We start from the raw sequence: 21619 nt of genomic DNA, 5'->3' as shown, positions 1-21619 counted from the left end.
TAACTAGATCTGGTAGTCAACATACAGAGAAAAGGTTTCAAGTTCATTAGCTGGATGTACTCTAAATATCACATCAAAGCAACACATTCATAATAGAAAGTAAATACAGTACTCACCATTTGTAGGTATATTGCCGTTTAGGTATATTGATATAGCACACAATGGCCACAATGCATTAGATTGCATTTACAGTTTCAGGATTATATATCTAAAGAATAATGCTATTTATTGTTCTCAAAATGTAAGGATAGAGAATGAAATTCGTAATGGAAATGCTGTAATTGATACGTGAATGACAACTCCATCCAATCAAATGGTTTTTCTTTACCTCTAAGAATCAGCCAGGATGCCGTTCCAGCTGTAAATGAATATGCAGCCTTTAAAATGCTCTCCCACCTCAGGCCAAAGCATCACTTCAGGTTCTGTAGGTTAGTAGTAGTAATGCTTGGGTTCAGTATCTTACTGTATTTTGCCTTTCCTGTACTTAACCTGAACCCGAGGCAATGGCCACCCCTCAACATTTTCCACATATCCCTCGATTCCGAAACCTTGAACAATAATTATGTTGCCTGATAATCATTCAATATTTGTTAAATGCCATTTCTTTTCAGAAGTCTGGTTGTGGGGAAAGAGGGCTTGGCTGGAAACACATGCTTTGCCATCTAAATGACGAGATGTAACACAAACTTGTGTGTAGTTAAAAAGACTTGCTGCACACACCCACAGCTGTAAGGGGAGAAGGACAGTGCTTAAATGCACAATGCACCACTCCCAATAGTTCTCCCGTAATCCTTTTATTGTTCCTGGGAAACCCACTTCCTGATGAAACAATGTCAAGGACCAATCAAAGTGCATGGGGCTAATGAAAGCCAGAGGATCTGCTTTTGTTCCGCTGAGAGCCTGATTGATTCAAAAGAAAAAAACGTCCTTTTAGTCCCGAGAGGGCTTTGATCCTTTAATAAAAGCTGAAATTTGCCAAAGGGAGCGGCTGCTTAGAACAATGACAAACTTTTTCTATTTTCCGTGGTAGTAGTAATTCTGTCAGTAGTGTTTTGTTGAAAGCTCCGTATGCACTTTGGATAGTTAACCCACTTCATTTGTTCATGAAAACCTGATGAACCCAGCAAGGGTTTTGTGAGGTTGATATCATAATGCATTAAAATGACACCTGAAATCATCACAGTGCAGAAATTTAAACTAGGTCTGCTTTATTTCTGAAACAACCATTTCAGCATATTCTTTGGCATTCTGTAGAGGCTCAATTCAATAAATCTGTTTTGTATTTCCCATAATGCTTTGCCAGTGGATTCTCTAATTGGAAGCAGGACAGGCTCTTGCAGCTTATATAACTCCTGAGTTTCTGCTGGATCTACTCTTCTGCTTGTCTCCTCAGACATTTTGAGAATGGCAGCTTCATGGACTTGTTAACCAAAAGCCACATGCATTTTTTTTATACGATTATTTTCCAAGTTATTATTTCTGGGGTTTAAAAAAGAGTCAAATCAAACCTATGTCTGTATGCCTTTTTGTTTCCATAGCTTTCCACCAAAAGGCTGTGTGCCAGATTAGTCCACAATGCATCAGCACTCTTTTAAGAGTGTTCTCAGCACTTAGTGACACCAAAGGAGACTCATAGGAGTGGAGTTTTTTTTAGCCTGAGCCGTTTCTGAGCAGACACGGGTGGGGGGTTAGGCCCTGTCGAGGGTTGTTGGGCAGGGTCACACTAACCAGTTGCCTGCCATCTACCCAGAGCTCAACACAGACGAGGAAGGGGAAGAGGAGGAGGAGGAGGAAGAGGAAGAAGAAGATGGCAGCAGTGAATACTCAGACAGCATTGAGGAGGAAGACAGCAAACTGACAGCTCGAACTCTAGCCACTACAATGGTGAATATACTACGCACTTATGTGTACTATTTCCATTTGCTGCTGCCCACTACTGCCATAGCTTAGTGATACTTGTTTTTTCATTTTCTTCTGAAAGTATCAGTTCAAGAACATTCCTTGGTTTGTGTAAACGATACCACCTTTAATTATATGACATTAGGGGTCATATAATATGTTGTAAATTATGTCAAATTGTGCCATATTATATTTAAACCCATGAGGAATTTCTGCTGTATTTTCTATATATATAACCCATGATTGATGATGATGACCAATGATTCAGTTCCCAAATACCTGGATAGCATTTTCATTCTTATGGAGTGATGCACTTTAAATAGGTTTGTACTGGCTGCTATAACAGTACTGATTGTTTTATCAGCGATTCTGAGAGATAGAGTTTTCTGCACAGTGATCAGCTGCCTTTTTTAACAAGTTTTAGCTTTCTCTTTTTGATGCAAACCAAAAAAATATTTTACAGGATTGCAGAAGAGATGGGACATACTTCTTAAATTGAAATAAAAAAGGCCCTATTTTTGGGATGAAATATATAATTGAACCATCTAATTTTTCCCCTGAGCAGGATTCTGGGGTCATCTGCAAACTGGAAGACCCATGCCCAGGTCTGGAGAAGAAGGTGCTATCCCAGAGTGCTGCAGTGGATGGGCGGGGCCTGGCAGAGTGGCGGGTGGAGATGCAGCAGCTGATGGAGCAGAAGAGGGCAGTGGAACGGGAGCTGGGGGAGCTGAAGGTGCAGCTGGAGAAGGCCGGCTTTGCCTCCCTGTCCCAGATGAGGTACGAAACCCAAAACTCTGCTGGTTTCTACTGGTTTTATATGATATTACTCTGTGTACTGCAAGGTACTGTACTCAACCCTGTGAGGTTCAATAGTGATGAGTTGCTATGTGCCATCTAGCTATTTGACTGGCATATACTGTAGAGCAGGGGTGCACAACAAGGGCTGAAAGGCAATTGGTTGGAACAAAAACCAGTATGCAGACCGGCACTCGAGGACCGGAGTTCTGCACCCCTTCTGTCGGGGAAGGTGGTCCCATGTACTGTACTGTAGGTTAGTCCTGTTAGGCATGTGGAAGGAAACCTATGGATGGTTTCATTTGGCTAGGGTTTCATAGGCATTCATACCAAATAGTTCCAACTGTAGAAATCCAAATATGCTATAGTAATAGCTATATTATGTGAATCAAATTAGGAATACGGGAACTGTACATTACATTTCCAACACAACATTCTGTTTTATATACTGTATTGTGGTCACCTGATGGTTGTGTTTTGGTCTGCAGGATCGCACTTCTGAACCTGCAGCAGGAGAACAGCGAGCTGAAGCAGGCGGCGGGTCATGTGACGTGGAGAGGGTGGGAGCAAGGTGTGACGAGTGGGTTGAGCAGTGTCAATGGTGGGGGTGTAACCGTGGCGATCGGGAACGACAGGGGCGTCCCAGGACCAGATGCCCCGGGGGCTGGTGAGGAGGTGGGGCCAGCTCAGGGCAAACGTGGAGCCCCAAAGGTTCCTCTGCAGGATGGGCAGGGGAAGAGGAGGTGCACCCGGCCTCCATCTCAGGACCGAGGGGGTCTGCCATCCCCAAGTCCAACACATCCCTCACATGCACAGGTAAGAGAACTGTCAGTTATGAAGATTACTGTATTGACCTTAAACAAAGTGTCTGTGTGATACACACAGTGCTAGTATAGCGTCAGTTGTCTTACCCTTAAAAAATTCAATGGGCCGTATTTACAAGAAAACAAGATTGTTTTCTTTCTTGAAGATTTCATCCCTCTGATAGCATGTTGCTCACGTGCGTTATTAGTTATTTTTACACAGGCATGCTAAGCATGCTATGATGAATAAGCTCTATTCATCCACATAGCTTTGAGCAAAAGTATAACAGTGCTTATTTCTTGGTCTGTCTCCCTTGTGTAGTCTTTACTTTCTCTCCACCCTCACTCTTTTTCTTGTTTTCTTATCCTTCACTTACTATTTCAGTTGAGGAGTAGTCAGGGCAAGGAGGTTTTTGAGTTGTTTTTTACAGCCAGTCTCTGTATGTTCTCAGTAAATGGTCACAGATCTAGACACTATAGTTCAGCATTTGACCAATGAGAGAGAGGAGGACACAGGCAGGTCATCAGCTGATTGCACACGGGAATGTAGCACACAGTGCTCTATTCTAAACCCACGATGCCTCAACAATTACACAGTATTTGAGCCGTTGTGTTTGAAACCGAGAGACGTAGTAGCGATGTGTGCATTTGTTTGCGTGTCCTCCTGAGAGCTTCCTCGAGTGGTCTTGTCATGTGACGTAGGACGAGGAGCCGGGTAGGAGGAGGTGCGAGGTGCGGGAGCAGGTGGAGGTGGGTCTGCGGTCGGAGCTGGCGCTGAGCAGGCAGGAGAGCCGAGATCTGCAGGAGAGGCTGATGGTGTCAGAGGCCACGGTTCAGGCCCAGGCAGAGCAGCTGAAGGACTACAGAGAGCTACTGAGTGAGTCACCCTCCCTATTCATCAGTGTTGTATGTTAGTTTGAGTTGACATATGTGACCGAGTAAACCATCCACATCGCACCAACGTCTTTTTTACAAGAGAGCAGAAAAACCGTTGGGAGTCTATACATGGTCAAAAATGAGATAGCGATAGATTAAAATTCCTGAAGTGCTTTTCTATTACCCCCCTTACTGTTGAAACTGAACGTGATTTGTAAATATGAAAAGTAATGAGACAAGCTGGTCCCTCAAGAACTGACAAGAGAGAAAAGGTAATCAACTCACCATTATGTTGTAGTATCATTGGTAAAAAGTAAGTGTGTCTGTGAAGCCGTTGACTGACTGTTACTGGTTGTTTCTGTCAGCCGAGACGTCAGTGGAGCAGGCCAGTAAGCAGGTGCAAGTGGACCTGCAGGATCTGGGATACGAGACTTGCGGCCGGAGTGAGAACGAGGCAGAGAGAGAAGACACCAGCAGCCCAGGTGAGAATGTTCTTGTCACACAGCAGAGCCTAAAAAAACATTTAGGGATCATGGGTGTCAGACACTAGGCCTGAAGTAGTAGCAGTTTTTTTAAGTGTTTTTGAGCACCAGTGATTCATGTATTTAAGTCATAGATTGGCTAGAGAATCTATACACCTTGATCTCAAGGTCATAATTTTCTGCTGCCTGAAAGAAAACCACAAATCCCAGCATACACTGCGGCCCTTCAGGACTACGGCTCCACAGGTTTAGATGGTAAATTGCGAGGTTTCTGTGAAGCTAGAAGTCTTCTGAATGCACACTAGAGGGTGCTACTACACTGTACATGGAAATATTATTTTTGAAATTGAAAGATTATGATTGTGATAATGAATGTGTTTACAGATATGAAATAAAATAACAAAACAATTAAAGATATACTAATAAAAAACTATTTAAATACTTACCATACCATACCATTTCACCTCGAATCCATACATTGGATGAGTGGTGCATAATTGCTAGAAGTTTCCCAGGCAGTTTATCGTTGTATCCTCATGTCTGCCTTTTTATTCATGGTCTATTACAATGAAGGTCTATAATTATGTCAGAATATTACAAACAGGGGCGATGAAGGAAAACAAGCATAGCTAATGTTGATGTTAAGCTTCATGTAGAGATTGATATACCGGTGTGGTGGGAGAGGGGGCTGGGGGCAGCAAGCTGTGATGTCAGAGCCCTCAGCTGACACTATCTTGACCTGTCCCCAGAGTTTGACGACCTGGAGATGTGCACCAGCCTATCGGGGCAGCAGGTGCGCGGGACGCGATGGTGGGGGGCTGGGGGGGCTGGCGCAGGGTGCGGCGGTGAAGAAGAGGACGCCGAGACTCTCCGGCGACACGTCCGCGACCTGCGCGCCCAGCTCTCCCGCTCCACCAAGGTGGTCCGTAACCTGCAGGCGCGCGTGCGCTCGCTTTCCGCCACCAGCGACTATGCCTCCAGCCTGGAGCGCCCGCGCAAGGTCAACTGGAGCTTCCAGCCCTCGCCCTCCCACAGCGCCGCGGACGAGGACGAGGGCTGGCAGTCGGACGGGCCGGGCCACGTCCCCGAACCGCGGCCTAACCGCACACTGAGGGAGCTGGTGTCACGCGTGGCTTCCCTGGAGGCCCAGCTGAAGAGCTCCAAGCTGGAGGGAAAGAGCATCGTAGAGGACCCGAAATCCGCCACCTGGCCAGGGTGGGTACTGCACCCCATTCCTCACACGACCTGCCCTGGGACTGCAGATGGAAATTAGCTAGTACCTAAAATCTGCTGCAAAACATCTCCTCTCAGTAATTGAGCTGTATGTTTCTTGTATATGGTCCCTGACAAAGAAAGTATAAACTGAAGCTGAAACACTGTATGGGCGAGGTTCTTAAACCTGGGGTCTGTGGCCCCTCTCCCCGACAGGAAGTACAACACGCTGATCCAGGCGCAGGCCCGCGAGCTGTCTCACCTGCGGCAGGCCATGAGGGAGGGCCGGGGCGTGTGCCACATCCTGAGCCAGCACCTGGGCGACACCACCAAGGCCTTCGAGGAGCTGCTGCGCGCCAACGACATCGACTACTACATGGGCCAGAGCTTCCGCCAGCAGCTGGCCCAGAGCAGCGCGCTGGCTGACCGCGTTGGCACCAAGATCAGCGGATGTGAGTGCTCTCCACCCACCTTACATGGACACTTCCAGCATATGCAGATTTGTGCATATATTGTTTAATATATTGATCAGCATAAAGAAAGTAGCAATAACAAATTGATGTTGTGTACTGTATATTTGGACATATACGAGGGACATTTTTTTGAGAAAAAAATGGAAGTAGCCTGAGGAAGCAATGCAATGTTCCTCTTGTTCGCAGGGGATCGCACAGAACTTCACGAGGACAAAATGGGTCATGAGTTGCTTGCTCTGCGGTGAGTTTCCAAGAAAGTCAACCTATGATGATGTTTCAACAAAGACATTCTATGTACAGACCAGGAAATGTTGGACATGGGCCCTAGTTTTGCATAGAGAATTATAATGGCATCCTTTGCCATCTACTTTACCTCAGAGTGGTTTGCTATAATTCTTTGTGTTGAATATCGAACAGGTCAGAGCATAGGATATATGCATTAAACAGATCCTTTTACTAGGCCTGACCTAGAAAAAATCTCCCAATTTTGGCTACTGGCATGCTTTGACCCCTGTGTGGACCCCTACTGTGCCTGATGCCATTTTTAGATTCTGTCCCCCCTATCCCCCCATGGAAAGGGCAGTGAGAGGACTGCAGCCTCACCTCAGGGTGCACATTTAACCCCTTCAGTGTATGTGGCAGTCCTTCAGTCACATAGCCAAGTCAATGTTTACAACCACTGTTATAAGTTAGAAAACTCCTCACTAACTTTGAATTGTAATGCAGTTAAAAACATAGCTAAGGACCAACAGGGATAGGAAACAATATCACGTTCTTTGATGCAAACAGCTAGCATTAAAGTAATACAGCCATACTTTCCCTTGATTAGAAAAAACGAAATATGTAAAACTAATTATGTAAAGGGGATGGCAGCTTTATTGGTAAATAAATGTATGAAAGTCTTGTATGAAGTATTTTGTTCGACATTTTAAGTTTTTGGCAAGTTGTTGAAAGTAGTTGTCCTGTTATAATGAGATTGTACCAATTGTTAGTCATTCTTACAAAAATGTTACATGGAGGTTTTTATTTGAAGTTAATAAACACGGTCTTCCTTTGACCTTGTGTCTCTTTTAACCTTGAACTTGATCTGTGTTTCGCTATTTCAACCTTGCAATAACCTTGTGCCTCAAGCTGAACTCGTTGTGGCGATGTGTCCTGGTCTCTGTCCAGGCTGAGTAAGGAGCTCCAGCAGAAGGACAAGATCATCGAGACCCTTCACACCAAGCTTCAGCAGCACGCGGACACGCCTTCCAGTGGTCACGCCCTGTCCGAGACCACTGACCAATCAGACAGGACCTCCTTCGTGTCAGACGAGCAGGGCTCCACCAATGAGGACCTGGAGCTGTGTTCGGACATTGACGGCCCCAGCGAATATGTGCCTGAGGAGCGGAGCGTGCGAGGAGGGCACATGCGGCTCGGTGCAGGTAGCGACACGCACACGCACACACACACACGCACACACACACACACACACACACACACACACACATACACACACCTTTACAATGCAGCAACAGCAACTGTGCGTTTCCACTCATGTCATCCAGAAAGAATAGTCTTCGTGCGGGATCCTGAAAGGTAAAAATGTACCGCTACATGTTTTTTTTTCTCTTTGGTGACTGATCCTGATCACTCTTCCCCTCATTGTTGTGCACTTGTAGTTGTTACTTCTCTGTTTCACTGCTGCTCTGTTTCATTTCGCTCACTTACCTGGTTATACAATGGTCAAATAAATAAAAGATAACCAACGAGAAGGCACGTACGTATGTGCATTGTATTGTAACTCTGGAGCATCATCTAAATCAGGCGTCAGCAACCTTGGTCCTGGAGTGCCAGAGATGGTTTTGATTTTTTTCTCTATCCAAAATGCATAATTAGGTCAGTTATTATGCAGCATAGTATTATATGAAGCATAATAGACTGAATATTCAATTCAGTAGGAGCTCAGAGGAACAAAAGCCAACACTTGCCTACCCCTGGTCTAAATGATGGCAATGCAAAATACTGTAAAAACTGGACGAGGGGGCATATCTAGACTGTTTTGTCGCTCTGTGTGTTTGCCACGTTCAGGTCATAATCACATTCCTCACCTCATTGCCACGTTGCCATTCCTCAACCCCCATCCTTTTCTTCCAGATCCACCTCCCAAAAATGGCACTCCATCACAGCACATAGCTATACCATCACCCACCACTGCATCTCACGGAGTTCAGTCATCCGCTAGCTGTCCCAGCATCCTGTGCACACCACACAACCCAGTGAAGACTCAGGTCCATGAAGGTAGGTTGTGCTGGGAGTGCTGGCAACAGGGGAATTTGTGTGTCAACACTGTCGGAATAGGATTGTGACTAACCTGCTCCTTCTCAAACAGCCTTAGTTCTTTCAGCTTTGCAGTGTGAACATTGAGGTCTGCTTCCTCTGGGGGGCTGTGTCTGAGCCTATGGGCTCTGCGTCCTTCATGTGAAAATGACTCTATCCCTTCTTGTGTCGTCCTCCTCCCCCCAGGCTTGTATTCTGGGACTGTGTCCAGCTCTCTCCCCGCCCCCCTGACCCGCTACTGCCCTGACCTCACACCCTTTGACCCCCACTCTCCCCTCATGGGACCTGGGGGACTCTCCCTGGGCGATATTCACCAGGAGCTGCAGACCCTGCAGAAGGAGCTGGGAGAAAGTGAGCGGCCAGGGTTCAGCTAGCATGATCACAGATCGAATGCCATTTGCATCATGGCTGCTTTCTCTGGTTCTTTCTGAGTTTGCTCACGCATGGCTTTCTGTTTCATGTTCAGCCAGAATGCATGCATTTGCAAAAGAATGTACAAAACCCGCACAATCTTATGTTTGTGGGTTTGAAGTCTTACCTAACTTTAAAATGTTATACGCACCACCAAATGTTGATATTATAAAGTGTTTTCCATTTATTTTAGATGATGTGCAAACCATATGAGAAATATTAATGCAGTTTCTGTTGCCATATATACTCAGTGATCACTTTATTAGATAGACCTGTACAGCAGCTTATGAACGCAAATATAGCCAAACATGTGGCAGAAACTCAATGAATAAAAGCAGACATGATCAAGAGGTTTAGTTGTTGTTCAGACCAAACATCAGAATGGAGAAGAAATATGGGCTACAGCAGTAGAAGACCAATAAGTCAAATAAATAAATAATAAATGCGTAATATAGTGGTCACTGACTATATTTTGTAATATGTAAAGATGCATTGTTTTATTTTCCATTTTGCAGTGCTGATATGGAACACAATGGGGTTAATGCTCTCTGAATGCACAGTCTCTCTCACCAGTGATATGTTCTGTGTTTTGACTCCAGGTTTTGGTGTACCTCATATAAAGGCGCTGTCTGACTTACCCCCAGACACCCTCTCCTACCCTGAGCCATCCGCCTACCTACCTCTATCCCAGCATGCCTTTCACCAGCCTCAGCTTGGCAGCTCTGACAGGACCTCCACCCCAAAGCTGGACGTGGGTGTCCTGGAGAATAATGCATTATGGGAAGCACCCCACGCCAGTCTGCCAGTGAGGGTTGGTGCTTATGGCACTATCTCTTCCGGGTCGTCTGGCTATCGGTCTGGTGCCAGTTACACAGGTACTGCGCCACTTCCATATCTGTGCTTCGGGTGTGAGTGTGGTTGTGGGGTGGGATTTCCGCGGACTTCACTCCTGTTTCCACCCTGTCTCGTAGGTGCTGATCTAATCGAGGAACACCTTAGGGAGATTCGGGGACTGCGGCAGCAGCTGGAGGAATCTGTTCGCACCAACGAGCGACTGAGGCAGCAGCTGGAAGACAGGCTGGCCTCAGTGGGCCGGGAGAGCAGTAAGAGGTTTTAAAAAGCACAATAATTCAGTGGTCTCTTCTTTTAGAATGAGTTTGAAAAAAACTATGTGAAAATTATAATTCCCTGTTAAAACTTTGACAGAATAATTTCCACTGCTTCTAAAGGTCTGTAAAGGACCAACATCAAGTTGGCAAAATACACTGCTTTCTATAAGCAAGGTCTTTTTTTAAAGATCGAAAAAAAAAGACCTGACCCAGACTTGAACCATAAAAAAATTATTATTTTTTAAATACTTATTTTTCTTTGAGCCAATCATCTTTCAGTGTCTGACATTTGTGTTGTCTATTGATCATAATATTTACACATCCGTTGATAGCTTTGCAAGATTCAAGGAGAGTGCTTAATTTTAATAAAATGTCACACTCTGCTAGCTTGCGCAACAGGAGTAAATTAAAACAGAAATTGCTCCTTGGGTTTTTTAATATATTATTAACCTGTGTGGCATAAATTCATTTTGATCAGAATGGCAAAACATTATATGTAGCTTATTTCATCCCACTTCTATCATAATAAACATACATACATTTGACAAACATGACATACATTTATCGTATTTGTACAGTTAATTTGTTAATTAGTAGAGTATATTTTAATAGTTTAACCATTTTTATCAGAATGCAAGTGAATTGTAAAAGGTAGATGTTCAAATGTTCTGTGTTGCAAAGATAGCACGACCACTCCAAAGTGCAACCTCCCCCTTGAAATAGGCTACTGTTTTTCAGAGGTTAACATAGAGGCCTTGCCATCAGGGTGCTGAACAGGCGATGTGTTTAGCAGCAAAGTGTAGATTTACCATTAGACCAGCTCTCACTGAGCATGCTCTATACCACAGGAGCGTCCACAAACATCTACATCCAAGGGATAGAGTCTCTCAGCCAGCTAACCAACGAGAATCGAGCCCTAAAGGAGGAGATCCTGGCTCTGCAGTCCCGGCTGCAGGCTAGCAGAGGTACTGGAAAGCATGTGTCCTTCACTTAAAGCTAAATTATTTTAATAACTGGTAAACGGTCTGCAGATTGAAACAGCCCCTGGTGCAACACAGACTATTTTATGAAATGGGCTGATGGGAGATTGAGTACAGCTTGTCTGGCACTCTTCAATTCTCTCCAGTTCTGGACATCACCTCCCATCTGTGAAAAGTTCTAAACCTAAACTTCTCACCTGGTTTTCTTGCAAATGAAAAATAAGAGGTTAAAGTGAAGACACTGAAGCCATACTGTATGTTGATTCCAGATAGCTGCAAGGAGGTGGAGCACCTGCGTGAGGAAGTGCTGATGGGGCGGGCGCAGCTGAAGGAGTCAGAGCTGGAGGTGGAGGAGTGGAGGGAGGAGGTGAGGAGACTGCAGGCACACAGCTGTCAGCAGGGCCAGGAGATCCAGCAGCTGAAGCAGGAGCGGCAGACTGGCCAGGAGCACAACAACCGGTAAAGCAGCCACTGATAAGGAAAAACACCCATACACCCAGCCACCATACACTGTATATTAAAACACTGTATAACACTCTGTGCTATCAGGAATGGCTGCAATGTGTATAACTATCTACTTTGTGGTGATATGCAATTAAGTCACTATGTACTGTGAGTGACTGTCGCTCATGACTGCATTACAAGTGTGTGTACTGTTGCTACTTACAAATACAGTGGTACTCAAATAGGTTTTATGCAGGCATTGTATGACAGATTCTGACAGTATATACTGTGAGTGACATATTGTGAGTGACACATATGTATTGTGAGTGACAGGATGTATGTCTCTCTCTCCAGGCTCCATCACGAGGTGAACCTGCTGCAGCAGCAGCTTGCAGAAAGCCGCAGGCTCCTGCACTCACTGCAGTGTGAGCTGCAGGTGTACGATCGCATGTGCAGGAACGGCAAGAACCCCTACGCAGGTGAGCCCTCAAGCCTGTTACGTACTCCACGCAAGGAACGCACGTAAGAGGCTCTAAATGTAAACAAACAGAATATTCAACTTACAACTACACACAAATAAGTTTTAAGGAATCCTTTCTGCGCACTCCAACCCGATTATCCCAGGTTGCCACCTTGTGGATTGGCAGTGTATAGTCTCAGATATGGGTAAAAGAAGCCGGTAAACATGTGTATGGTATATAAAGCAAAGAGCTTGCATATGCCCAGGGTCTTCGTTTATGTTCTTTGCATAGATTATGTTCTGGGCGTTAGCGTGCTAGCCTGGACCACCAGAAATGAAAACTGTACATTACATTACATAACGGCATTTGGCAGACGCACTTATCCAGAGCGACGTACAGTTGATAGTAGACTAAGCAGGAGACAATCCTCCCCTGGAGCAATGCAGGGTTAAGGGCCTTGCTCAAGGGCCCAACGGCTGTGCAGATCTTATTGTGGCTACACTGGGATTAGAACCACCGACCTTGCGTGTCACAGTCATTTACCTTAACCACTACGCTACAGACCGCCCCTACATGAAGTCACATGAATGTCTCACAGCAGATTGTTTTGGTCTGCAGGGTACAGGGGTGAGCTGACGTACTCCGGGGTGCCCTCATCCCAGGAGTTGGGTGAGCTGCTGGTGGAGGTCCGCGCCCTTCGGGCACAGCTTGAGCGCAGCGTGCAGGAGAACGGCGCCCTGCGCGTGCAGCTGGAACAGCAGCTGGGCGGGGCCATCGCCGTCACGAACAGCAACCGTCGGCCCAACACCATCCCAGTGAGCCCCCAGCGGGACGGCCTGTATAAGAGGCAGCTGTTTCACGGTGAGGCGCCGGCCCCATACCCCCCCTGCCCGCCCGTGCTCTCTCCTGCTCGCTGATTGGTCCGTCTGCGCTTCACTCACCTGCTGTTGCTTCCGTTCCCCCAGACCCCGCGCCCTCTCCACCCGTCAGAGACACGGGCCTGTTTAACAGTGTGTCCCCCTACGCACCACTCACTGGCCTGGAGGACCCCCAACTCACAGTCAACGGTGTGCCTCTGACCTTGGATATTAAACTCACACGCTCATTACTGCTGTTTCATTAACCGGGCTCACAATGTGCCTAATGCAACTAAGAGTATTGGCGTAAATGTTTGCAATTAACATGGTGTTTCACTTATTTGTGTAGTGGCTCTGTCTTTAGCTTTGCGCTAACTGTCCAGTGTCTGCTCTGCTAGTTGAGGAACAAGTATTGTTTTTTCTGAGAGGGGCTCTCCTGCTCTGTGGAAGCTGACAGACATTGTCTCCCACAGATGCACTAGACCCGCACGCAGACCTGGAAGGAGAGGCGCCCGACGGCTCCTTTGCCAACAGGAACGGGCGACATGCCGTGGGGCACGTGGATGACTTCACCGCCCTCCAGCAGCAGGTCCTGGAGGGGAAGGCACTGGTGCACAAGATGAAGGGGGAGCTGCTGGATCTGGACCTCGGCGGGGTGAATGTTCAGATTTTTTACCAAACACATTGAAAAGCTATGTGTCCACATTTGGTATGAATACGCCCTTAGGAACCTCATCCTCGATTAAATTCGGAATGGTTTGGAGTTTCAACTGGGGTTGAAAGACCAGATACTGGAACAGCATTTATTTTCTGGGATGTTAAGCCCCAAATATAAACTTGTGATATTTTCTGCAATGCATTTTCTATGGGCCATGGCATTTGGAATTGTTCTTTCTTCCCGTGTGGGTGCACAGGCTCCGGACTATGGCGGTGTGACGGACCTCCTGGCTGATGCCAAGACCCTGCAGCAGATCCTGGAGGAGGCTACCTCTCTCCTGAAGATGTTCTGGAGGGCAGCACTGCCCGATGGCGAGAGGTTCTCCCAGCACATCCAAAAGGTCAGAGTGCATCTTTTCCCCTTGCTTCCCCTTCATTTCCACCTTTCTTCTCACTTTATATATGTGGCATATCAGATATAAACCTAAAAATAAAATGCCAGATAACTTCCGGTGGGATTGTGATTGCTTGTGAATAATTATGTACAGTTGTGTTCAAAATAATAGCAGTCCAACATGACTTACCAGATCAATCACTGTTATTACTACATGGCAAATAATTTACCAGTAGGTGTAGTAGAGTCATAGAAAACCAACAGACCCAACATTCATGATACACATGCTCCTGAGTCTGTGTAATTGAATAATTAATTGAAAGAGGCGTGTTCAAAATAATAGCAGTGTGGAGTTCAATTAGTGAGGTCATTCATTCTGTGAAAAAACAGGTGTGAATCAGGTGGCCCTTATTTAAGGATGAAGCCAGCACATGTTTGCATGCATTTCTCTCTGAAAACCTGAGAAAAATGGGTCGTTCCAGACATTGTTCAAAAGAACAGCGTACTTTGATTAAAACGTTGATTAGAGAGGGAAAAACGTATAAAGAAGTGCAGAAAATAATAGGCTGCTCGGCTAAAATGATCTCCAATGCTTTAAAATGGAAAGCAAAACCAGAGAGACGTGGAAGAAAACAAAAGACTACCATTCGAATGGATCGAAGAATAGCCAGAATGGCAAAGACTCAGCCAATGATCAGCTCCAGGGTGATCAAAGACAGTCTGAGGTTACCGGTGAGTACTGTGACAATTAGAAGACGCCTGTGTGAAGCTAATCTATCGGCAAGAAGCCCCCGCAAAGTCCCACTGTTAAAAAAAAGACGTGCTGAAGAGGATACAATTTGCCAAAGAACACATCAACTGGCCTAAAGAGAAATGGAGAAACATTTTGTGGACTGATGAAAGTAAGATTGTTCTTTTTGGGTCCAAGGGACGCAGGCAGTTTGTCAGACGACCACCAAACACTGAATTCAAGCCACAGTACAGTCTGAAGACAGTGAAGCATGGTGGTGCAAGCATCATGATATGGGGATGTTTCTCTTACTATGGTGTCGGGCCTATTTATCGCATACAAGGGATCATGAATCAGTTTGCCTATACCAAAATACTTGAAGAGGTCATGTTGCCTTATGCCGAAGAGGAAATGCCCTTGAAATGGGTGTTTCAACAAGACAACGACCCCAAACACACCAGTAAGCGAGCAGCATCTTGGTTCCAGACCAACAAAACTTAAGTTATGGAGTGGCCAGCCCAATCCCCGGACCTTAATCCGATTGAAAACTTGTGGGGTGACATCAAAAATGCTGTTTCTGAGGCAAAACCAAGAAATGCAGAGGAATTGTGGAATGTTGTCAAATCATCCTGGGCTGAAATACCTGTTCATAGGTGCCAGAAGTTGGTCGATTCCATGCAACACAGATGTGAAGCAGTTCTCAGAAACCGTGGTTATACAACTAAATATTAGTTTAGTGATTCACAGGAATGCTAAGTCCTGAAGATTTTTCAGTTTATACAGTAAATATTTGAGTTTGTAAAGAAATGCAGACACTGCTATTTTTTTGAACAGCCCAATATTCATTTTTCTTCATTTTCTGTAAAGTAATTAAAAAATGGACACATTTTTCTTCATATTTTGATTTAGGATATAATGTGCAGTGTTCTCAATGCATCAAAATAAAAACTATTATAAGGATTTTGAGCTTTCCTCACGTTTTTAAACACACTGCTATTATTTTGAACACAACTGTAGCCTAGACTAGGAACTGTAGCCGCATGTATAATGAATATGAGTATATGTACAGTGACTGTGCTGTGACTGATTGTGTTTGTTGTGTATTACGAGTATGTACGGCCGGTATCCTATAGCATGTCTATGGTTTATAGGAGAAGGCTCTGCAGGAGGAGGTTCACAAACTGAAGCTGCAGGTCACGAAGCAGGAAGAGGTGTTGGAAGGCACTGTCGAGAGGCTCAGGAACTCCAACCGCACCAAGGAGGGCATGGAGCGCTTCATCATCAGCCAGCGTGAGTGCTGCTTATCTTTTTAGTAATAGGGCATACACCCCAGCTGTGATTGGCAGCTCCCTGTGATGTGGCATTTTCTGACTGGACTATTTTTAGTTACAGGGGGCTCTCAGCTCTTAGCACTTATGTTGTTTTGTAGCTTCGGATTTTATCTCGCTTAAGGACCCTCCATCTACAACCTGTCTCTACAACTATGTCTTTAATCTTGCTTATGTGCTTTCATGTGTGTGCATTGCCTTTTTTTTTTTGAAGGGGGCGGGTAGCTTTCGCTAGTTTCCTCCAAAGTATTAATTGTCGCAAGTTACCAGGCCTTGTAGGGCTCCTCTTCTGTGACATCCACTGTCTCAGAAGTCCTGGTCAAAAGATCGTACAAATCACTTCAGATGCTCAAGGTTCTTTTTTCACAAAGTAATACACTTAGAGGAGATTTACATCTTCAGGGTACCCCATCATGAGCCAACAAATGAGCCAGTGAGAATCAAACCTACACTGGAATGGTCAGCTCTGCACTGAAACTCTGCTCAACCAGGACACTGGACACATGATTGACAGCAAACCTTTTTATTTACAGTGTCCAGGACACGTGACGTCCTGAAAAAAGCACGGTCAAATCTGCAGGTGAGCCCCAGTCATTTCTAATATTTATTACTGTATGTACAAAGCTTGAGTCATTACTAATGTAATATCCATTACTACGCGGTACATTCAGCATCACTGTACTGTATGTCATGTCTCTCTCCATTTATTGTAAATGAAAAAATGTTGTATGTGGTGGTTTGTTGTCGGCTATGTCACAAGCTGTGTTTCCATTTGTGTACATTTTGTGTGTACTTCTTGATAAAATAATTATGGAGACACAGCTACTGTTGCGTCTGGCGAGAAGACAGGCAGTGGGGTCAGGGACGCATGGGACGTCAGTAGCTGCCCCCTCTTTGCCCTTTTACCCTCATCCTTCTTCTGTTTCTGCCCCTCTCTTTTCCTCTCACTGAGTAAATCCAGAAGAATGAGTCCAAGATTTCCTCCTTAAGTTCCTCTTCTTCCTCTACCTCCCCTTACCCTGCTAAAGGTATGGCATGCTGGCTTGCTCTGCCTGTGCCCCTCCCCTCCTCCCTGGTTTGCCATTGCCACCTGCCACCCATTGCTAAAGGGCAGATCACTACCGATGAGTAATCCAGGGTTGTTTCAAAATGTCATTTGATTTTTGGTATCCATTCAGTTATTTTACAGCTCTGTTCTGTACATCAGAAGCATCATTACAAATGAAGAAAGCGTTAAAAATGGGTTGTGTTCTTTACATAGCAAGAGGGCATACTTTTGAAAGCCTTCCCAAAGGGGCTGAAGGACTTCTGGCAGCATTGAATGGCCTTTCATTAAAGCGTTTAAATCTGTATGTGTTTATGTGGTCCCAGCGGAATTAGCATGTCAGGCAAGGAGACAGCAGCTGGGCATGGTGGGCGGCTGCCGGGCCAAAGTCTCAAATACTGTGCTAAGGACAAGTTATGGGCTCTTCAGGCAGAGCAAATGGTAGCTATAACAGATTGGTGCTTCTGCAAGCTCGTCTTGGCAGGCTTTCATTCTGCATTTGTATTTTAGTTTGGCTAACCAATGCGGGGGGGCAGGGATATTTTTGCACTGGAAAGTGGCAAGATGCTACTATGCTGTTAGCACAGCAACACAAAAAAGCTTGCAATTACACTCAACCCACAGCAAGCATACAGCAATTTCCCTGTTCGAGTTTCTGTGACTACGTTTGCCGTTTGTGCAACAAATTGCTAACCGCACACTGAGGTTTACACTGGTGGGAATTTGTGCTCAAGTAACCCTTCTGCATGATGTGGCTTTATCTCTATTGGACTGTACCTATCTTGAGTGTATACAAGTGATTTCTAAATTTGGGCGGATACGATGGTTTACAAAAATAGTGTACTGTTCAAGAATTAGAAAGCCTGCTTGATTATACCCATTCTTATTTTCCGCTGCTGTCCCATCTATCCTCATTATCAGACACTTTTTATCATAAAGGTAAAGCTATAAATACCACCAGGCTCTACCAAAACTGAACATTCCAAAAAAACATGCCCAAAAGTGGGAAACAAGACTTCTATGGAGGACTATTATCTTTCCACATGGAAAATGGAAGTTGTTGCTGGTGAGAATTGGCTCTGTCACAGCAAAGTCAAACGTAGCAGGGGATGTGGCTGAAAGATGTTTATTTAGTTACATAGATAGTTAAGGTTTTCTCTGTACCCAGGTACTGAAGTTAACATTACACAAATATACCGATTTTCACCCCTTATCTGTCCTGTCTTCCCCCACCCCTCCTCACCCTCCAGCTGAGGTCCTTAGAGGCCCCGGGGAACAACCTCCTGATCGGAGTATCATGAGCCCACGCCCCCGGGTACCAGCCAGGGGTGTGACTAGCCAGCGTCCTGCCAGGAAGCGCGGGGGACAGTGCCTACTCCAAGTGGTCACACACTAAACCAGCGGGAGACCCATCAGCCTCTCCACCCTCAGACTCTGACAACACTCTTTTTTCTTACATAAGAAGGAGGAGGACTCGTTTGCCTTTTTGCTGAACTATGTTCGAGGAACTGCTTTGTTTTCTCAGAAGCATACCACAGAGACTCTGGTGTGATCTGATTTTGCTTTGCGAACAAGATGGGAGTTGAGTTTGGAAAAGACTTTGTGATGCATCTGTGTGCCCTGACCTGCTATAATGTCCTTTACCTAGCCAACCAGTGGAAGTATACAGCTTTGTTGGGGGAGACAAAATCTTAATATATCATGTTTCAATCAATACCCTCCAAGTCTGCTACCACAGAAACAAAATTTCTGCAAAGCAATTTCACTTACAAATTCAAATAACCAACATTTAAAAACTTTGGATAATCTGCTGGTGTTTGGGAATGAATTTTCTGTTGCCCAGGAAACATTGGAAACGAAGTTGAGTGGGTTTTGCAGATTTTTCTTTTACATTTTTATTTCTATATGTTCTGTTTTCTTCAAGTAAAGCCTGGGAATGGTTTTGCCACTATTTCCAAGTCACTCTCCTTAGTGAAGAGAACAGCATGTACTCAGTATTAGGGCTGTCCATTCTAGATGAGCATGTGCAATAAGGTTGGCTGTTTGCCCAACAGCTCTGTCGCACCAGCTTTTGCCTGACTGAAACTGAAGTATTTAATCTAAGGCTAAGACCGTCAGTGCAATATTCTGAAACACTACTGACAGAAATAAGATACTAGTTTTAGGAGAAGTAGCTTTGGGAGGTAGAATGGAAATACAAATCCGTGTATTACGGTTGCGTATTACGTGTATCACCGACACTGCCAAAGTTTGAACTCCTAAAGTCCTTTTATTTAGCATCTTCCACGAGTATTGCGGGGTCTGCACGCGACTCTGAAATCAGACAATCAGAAACGACTGTCGCAAGTAATTTCTGTCTTTGGGTGAAAACCCATCTGCAGACAGCAATTAGAAAGAGACTCGGTAACCGTTATATGTTTGGTCCAATTGAATCCACATTGAATAGATGGCATTTTTTTAACATAAGGACCAAACATTGCATCCTTTTAGCTGTTAATTGTAGCCTACTTTATTCCAAATCCAAAAAGATGTTTTCGTGTTTTTGAAACCGGATGCAGTAAATTCTTCTAAATTTAGTGATTTGTCTTGGTTCAGATTTGCAGAGCATTCCAGTTACAGTTGTGAATAGATGTTACATGTTCTCCATATATGTTCACATAAAGATGTTGCAAACTTTGGCAGAGTAAGTGGTGAAATTGATGTCCTTGATCTAAAAATCAGTAAGCTGTCACACGATGTTGTTTCTAGGCTGCTTCATTGCTTTTTGCTGTATATTTCTGCACTTTGATCTTGTACATAAGGCTTTTACTTTTGTGTTTTTGTGTGTGATTAGAATGCAACGCAATTTAATATATGTGGAAATGAAATATCTGGGTAGCAGTGCAATAGCCAACAATACCTTATTTTCTTTCAGATGTTTAACATCCAGCAGATATTTAAGCGCTGAGTGAACCATTTTCTGCTTGGTATTGTCCCCTTGTTGTGTGCTTTTATGCTTACGCCATTTTAAAATTGTCCATATTTCAGGACACATACACATAGTGTTATGATTGATAATATATAGCCTTGCCCTTAAATTTAGCAGGAATGACTAGTTTATAGGGCACTGATAATGTAATGCCTTTATCTTTCTTTTGCTTTGGGCTAAAGTGTATCAGTGGGCAAAGATAAAACTTTAGCGTGTGCCAACCCAGTGAATTTCCCCCAGAGAATCGGCGAGCACTAGAGCTCGACCCAGAATTAAGCATTTGGATTTAACAGGAAGTTAGCAAGACAAACATTAGGATACGGTACATTTCTGTTGTTCTGTCATGTACTAGTCAGAGCCTTAAACAAAGCACTCCTTCGAGTAAGTGTCCCTGTTGCATAAAGGGATAAAGCCAGCATTGTAACGCCTTTTCTGTGTGGGTATAAGCTTGTATGATATGTATATAGCGATCGCAGTCAAGACACGGTGTGTTGTAATGAATAATGCTTAAGATGAATGAGACGCTTTGAAGGTGTTTTTTGCTCAGTGGAATAAACAAAGAAAATCTCCAGATTCCTCATGCCTCTGTGTAAGTTAATGGTAATCAGAACAGCTGGAGAGGGTGGCATTTCACATAGCTTTTTTATTTGCAAACCAGTGAGACAGGTTTCAACACAGTTTAACACATATGATGCACAGCATACAAAGTAAATATTTTTTTCCTTTGGCAAAGGTACTGCAGGCAAAATGTAAGAACTGTAAGACCTGCTTTCACTTTTTAATATTACCACAATGGCTTAACTTTTGCCCTGAAGGATTGTTAATTTTACCTTACCAGATATCCTGGGTTGAATAAGCTGTTGTATTTAGTTGAAGTTTAACACTAAATCTCTGTCCAAGTGAAAAGTGTAGTGTTGCAGGTGCGATCTTACAAAGAATCCAGGACCACTGTGTAAATGGTTGAATTGAAACAGAGCCTCCTATTAAATTCCAATGTCTTACAGTAGTGCATTAAAAGCAAACAATATGTGTTGTGTTATACACATTATTGCACGGTGTAGCATTTTGATTAAATGTAACCATTCTTTTCCCTTTTATTCAAATATTTACTTTTAAAATTCACGCCACACTTGTGAGATAGTACACTGTAATGTTAAGGTATAAATATAACACCCATGCAAAACACTGAATAATTCATCATCACATAGTAAATAAACTTGTTGATATAGAAATTACAATATGTAACAGATAAATACATTCCCATTTTATAAATACTAAAAACACAGCATCTGGGTACAGGAGATGAACCCCTTGATCTAGTGAAAAGCCAAGCAGTATAGGATTTGTCCTCTGCATAGATAAAAGCTTCATGTCAA

At 44.3% G+C, this 21619-nt stretch overlaps 1 protein-coding gene across 10 annotated transcripts in view; it reads left to right on the top strand.

Annotated features, from left to right (window-relative positions):
* LOC133128198 (myomegalin-like) overlaps positions 1-20819 on the top strand; it is a 68687-nt gene extending 47868 nt beyond the window's left edge. For 6 of the 10 annotated variants that reach the window (XM_061241548.1, XM_061241543.1, XM_061241542.1 and 3 more), the window contains 24 exons: positions 1751-1884; positions 2465-2676; positions 3183-3510; positions 4200-4374; positions 4739-4855; positions 5605-6070; positions 6284-6519; positions 6727-6781; positions 7711-7964; positions 8677-8820; positions 9046-9210; positions 9870-10145; positions 10242-10373; positions 11228-11344; positions 11629-11818; positions 12158-12282; positions 12883-13125; positions 13230-13331; positions 13595-13776; positions 14036-14179; positions 16054-16192; positions 16764-16810; positions 17192-17258; positions 18526-20819. In XM_061241548.1, coding sequence (XP_061097532.1) covers positions 1751-1884; positions 2465-2676; positions 3183-3510; positions 4200-4374; positions 4739-4855; positions 5605-6070; positions 6284-6519; positions 6727-6781; positions 7711-7964; positions 8677-8820; positions 9046-9210; positions 9870-10145; positions 10242-10373; positions 11228-11344; positions 11629-11818; positions 12158-12282; positions 12883-13125; positions 13230-13331; positions 13595-13776; positions 14036-14179; positions 16054-16192; positions 16764-16810; positions 17192-17258; positions 18526-18671 — 4196 coding nt within the window. In that variant the 3' untranslated portion in view covers positions 18672-20819. Of the gene's footprint in view, positions 1-1750; positions 1885-2464; positions 2677-3182; positions 3511-4199; positions 4375-4738; positions 4856-5604; positions 6071-6283; positions 6520-6726; positions 6782-7710; positions 7965-8676; positions 8821-9045; positions 9211-9869; positions 10146-10241; positions 10374-11227; positions 11345-11628; positions 11819-12157; positions 12283-12882; positions 13126-13229; positions 13332-13594; positions 13777-14035; positions 14180-16053; positions 16193-16763; positions 16811-17191; positions 17259-17601; positions 17717-18525 lie in introns of all 10 variants that reach the window. The other 4 variants (XM_061241544.1, XM_061241547.1, XM_061241546.1 and 1 more) reach the window with 4 other exon arrangements.
* The last annotated feature ends 800 nt before the right edge of the window (positions 20820-21619 follow it).

The sequence above is a fragment of the Conger conger genome, chromosome 5 (genome assembly GCF_963514075.1).
Source record: "Conger conger chromosome 5, fConCon1.1, whole genome shotgun sequence".
Taxonomy (NCBI): domain Eukaryota; kingdom Metazoa; phylum Chordata; class Actinopteri; order Anguilliformes; family Congridae; genus Conger; species Conger conger.
The sequence above is the reverse complement of the archived record's forward strand: the minus strand, read 5'-3'. Positions and strand labels throughout refer to the sequence as shown.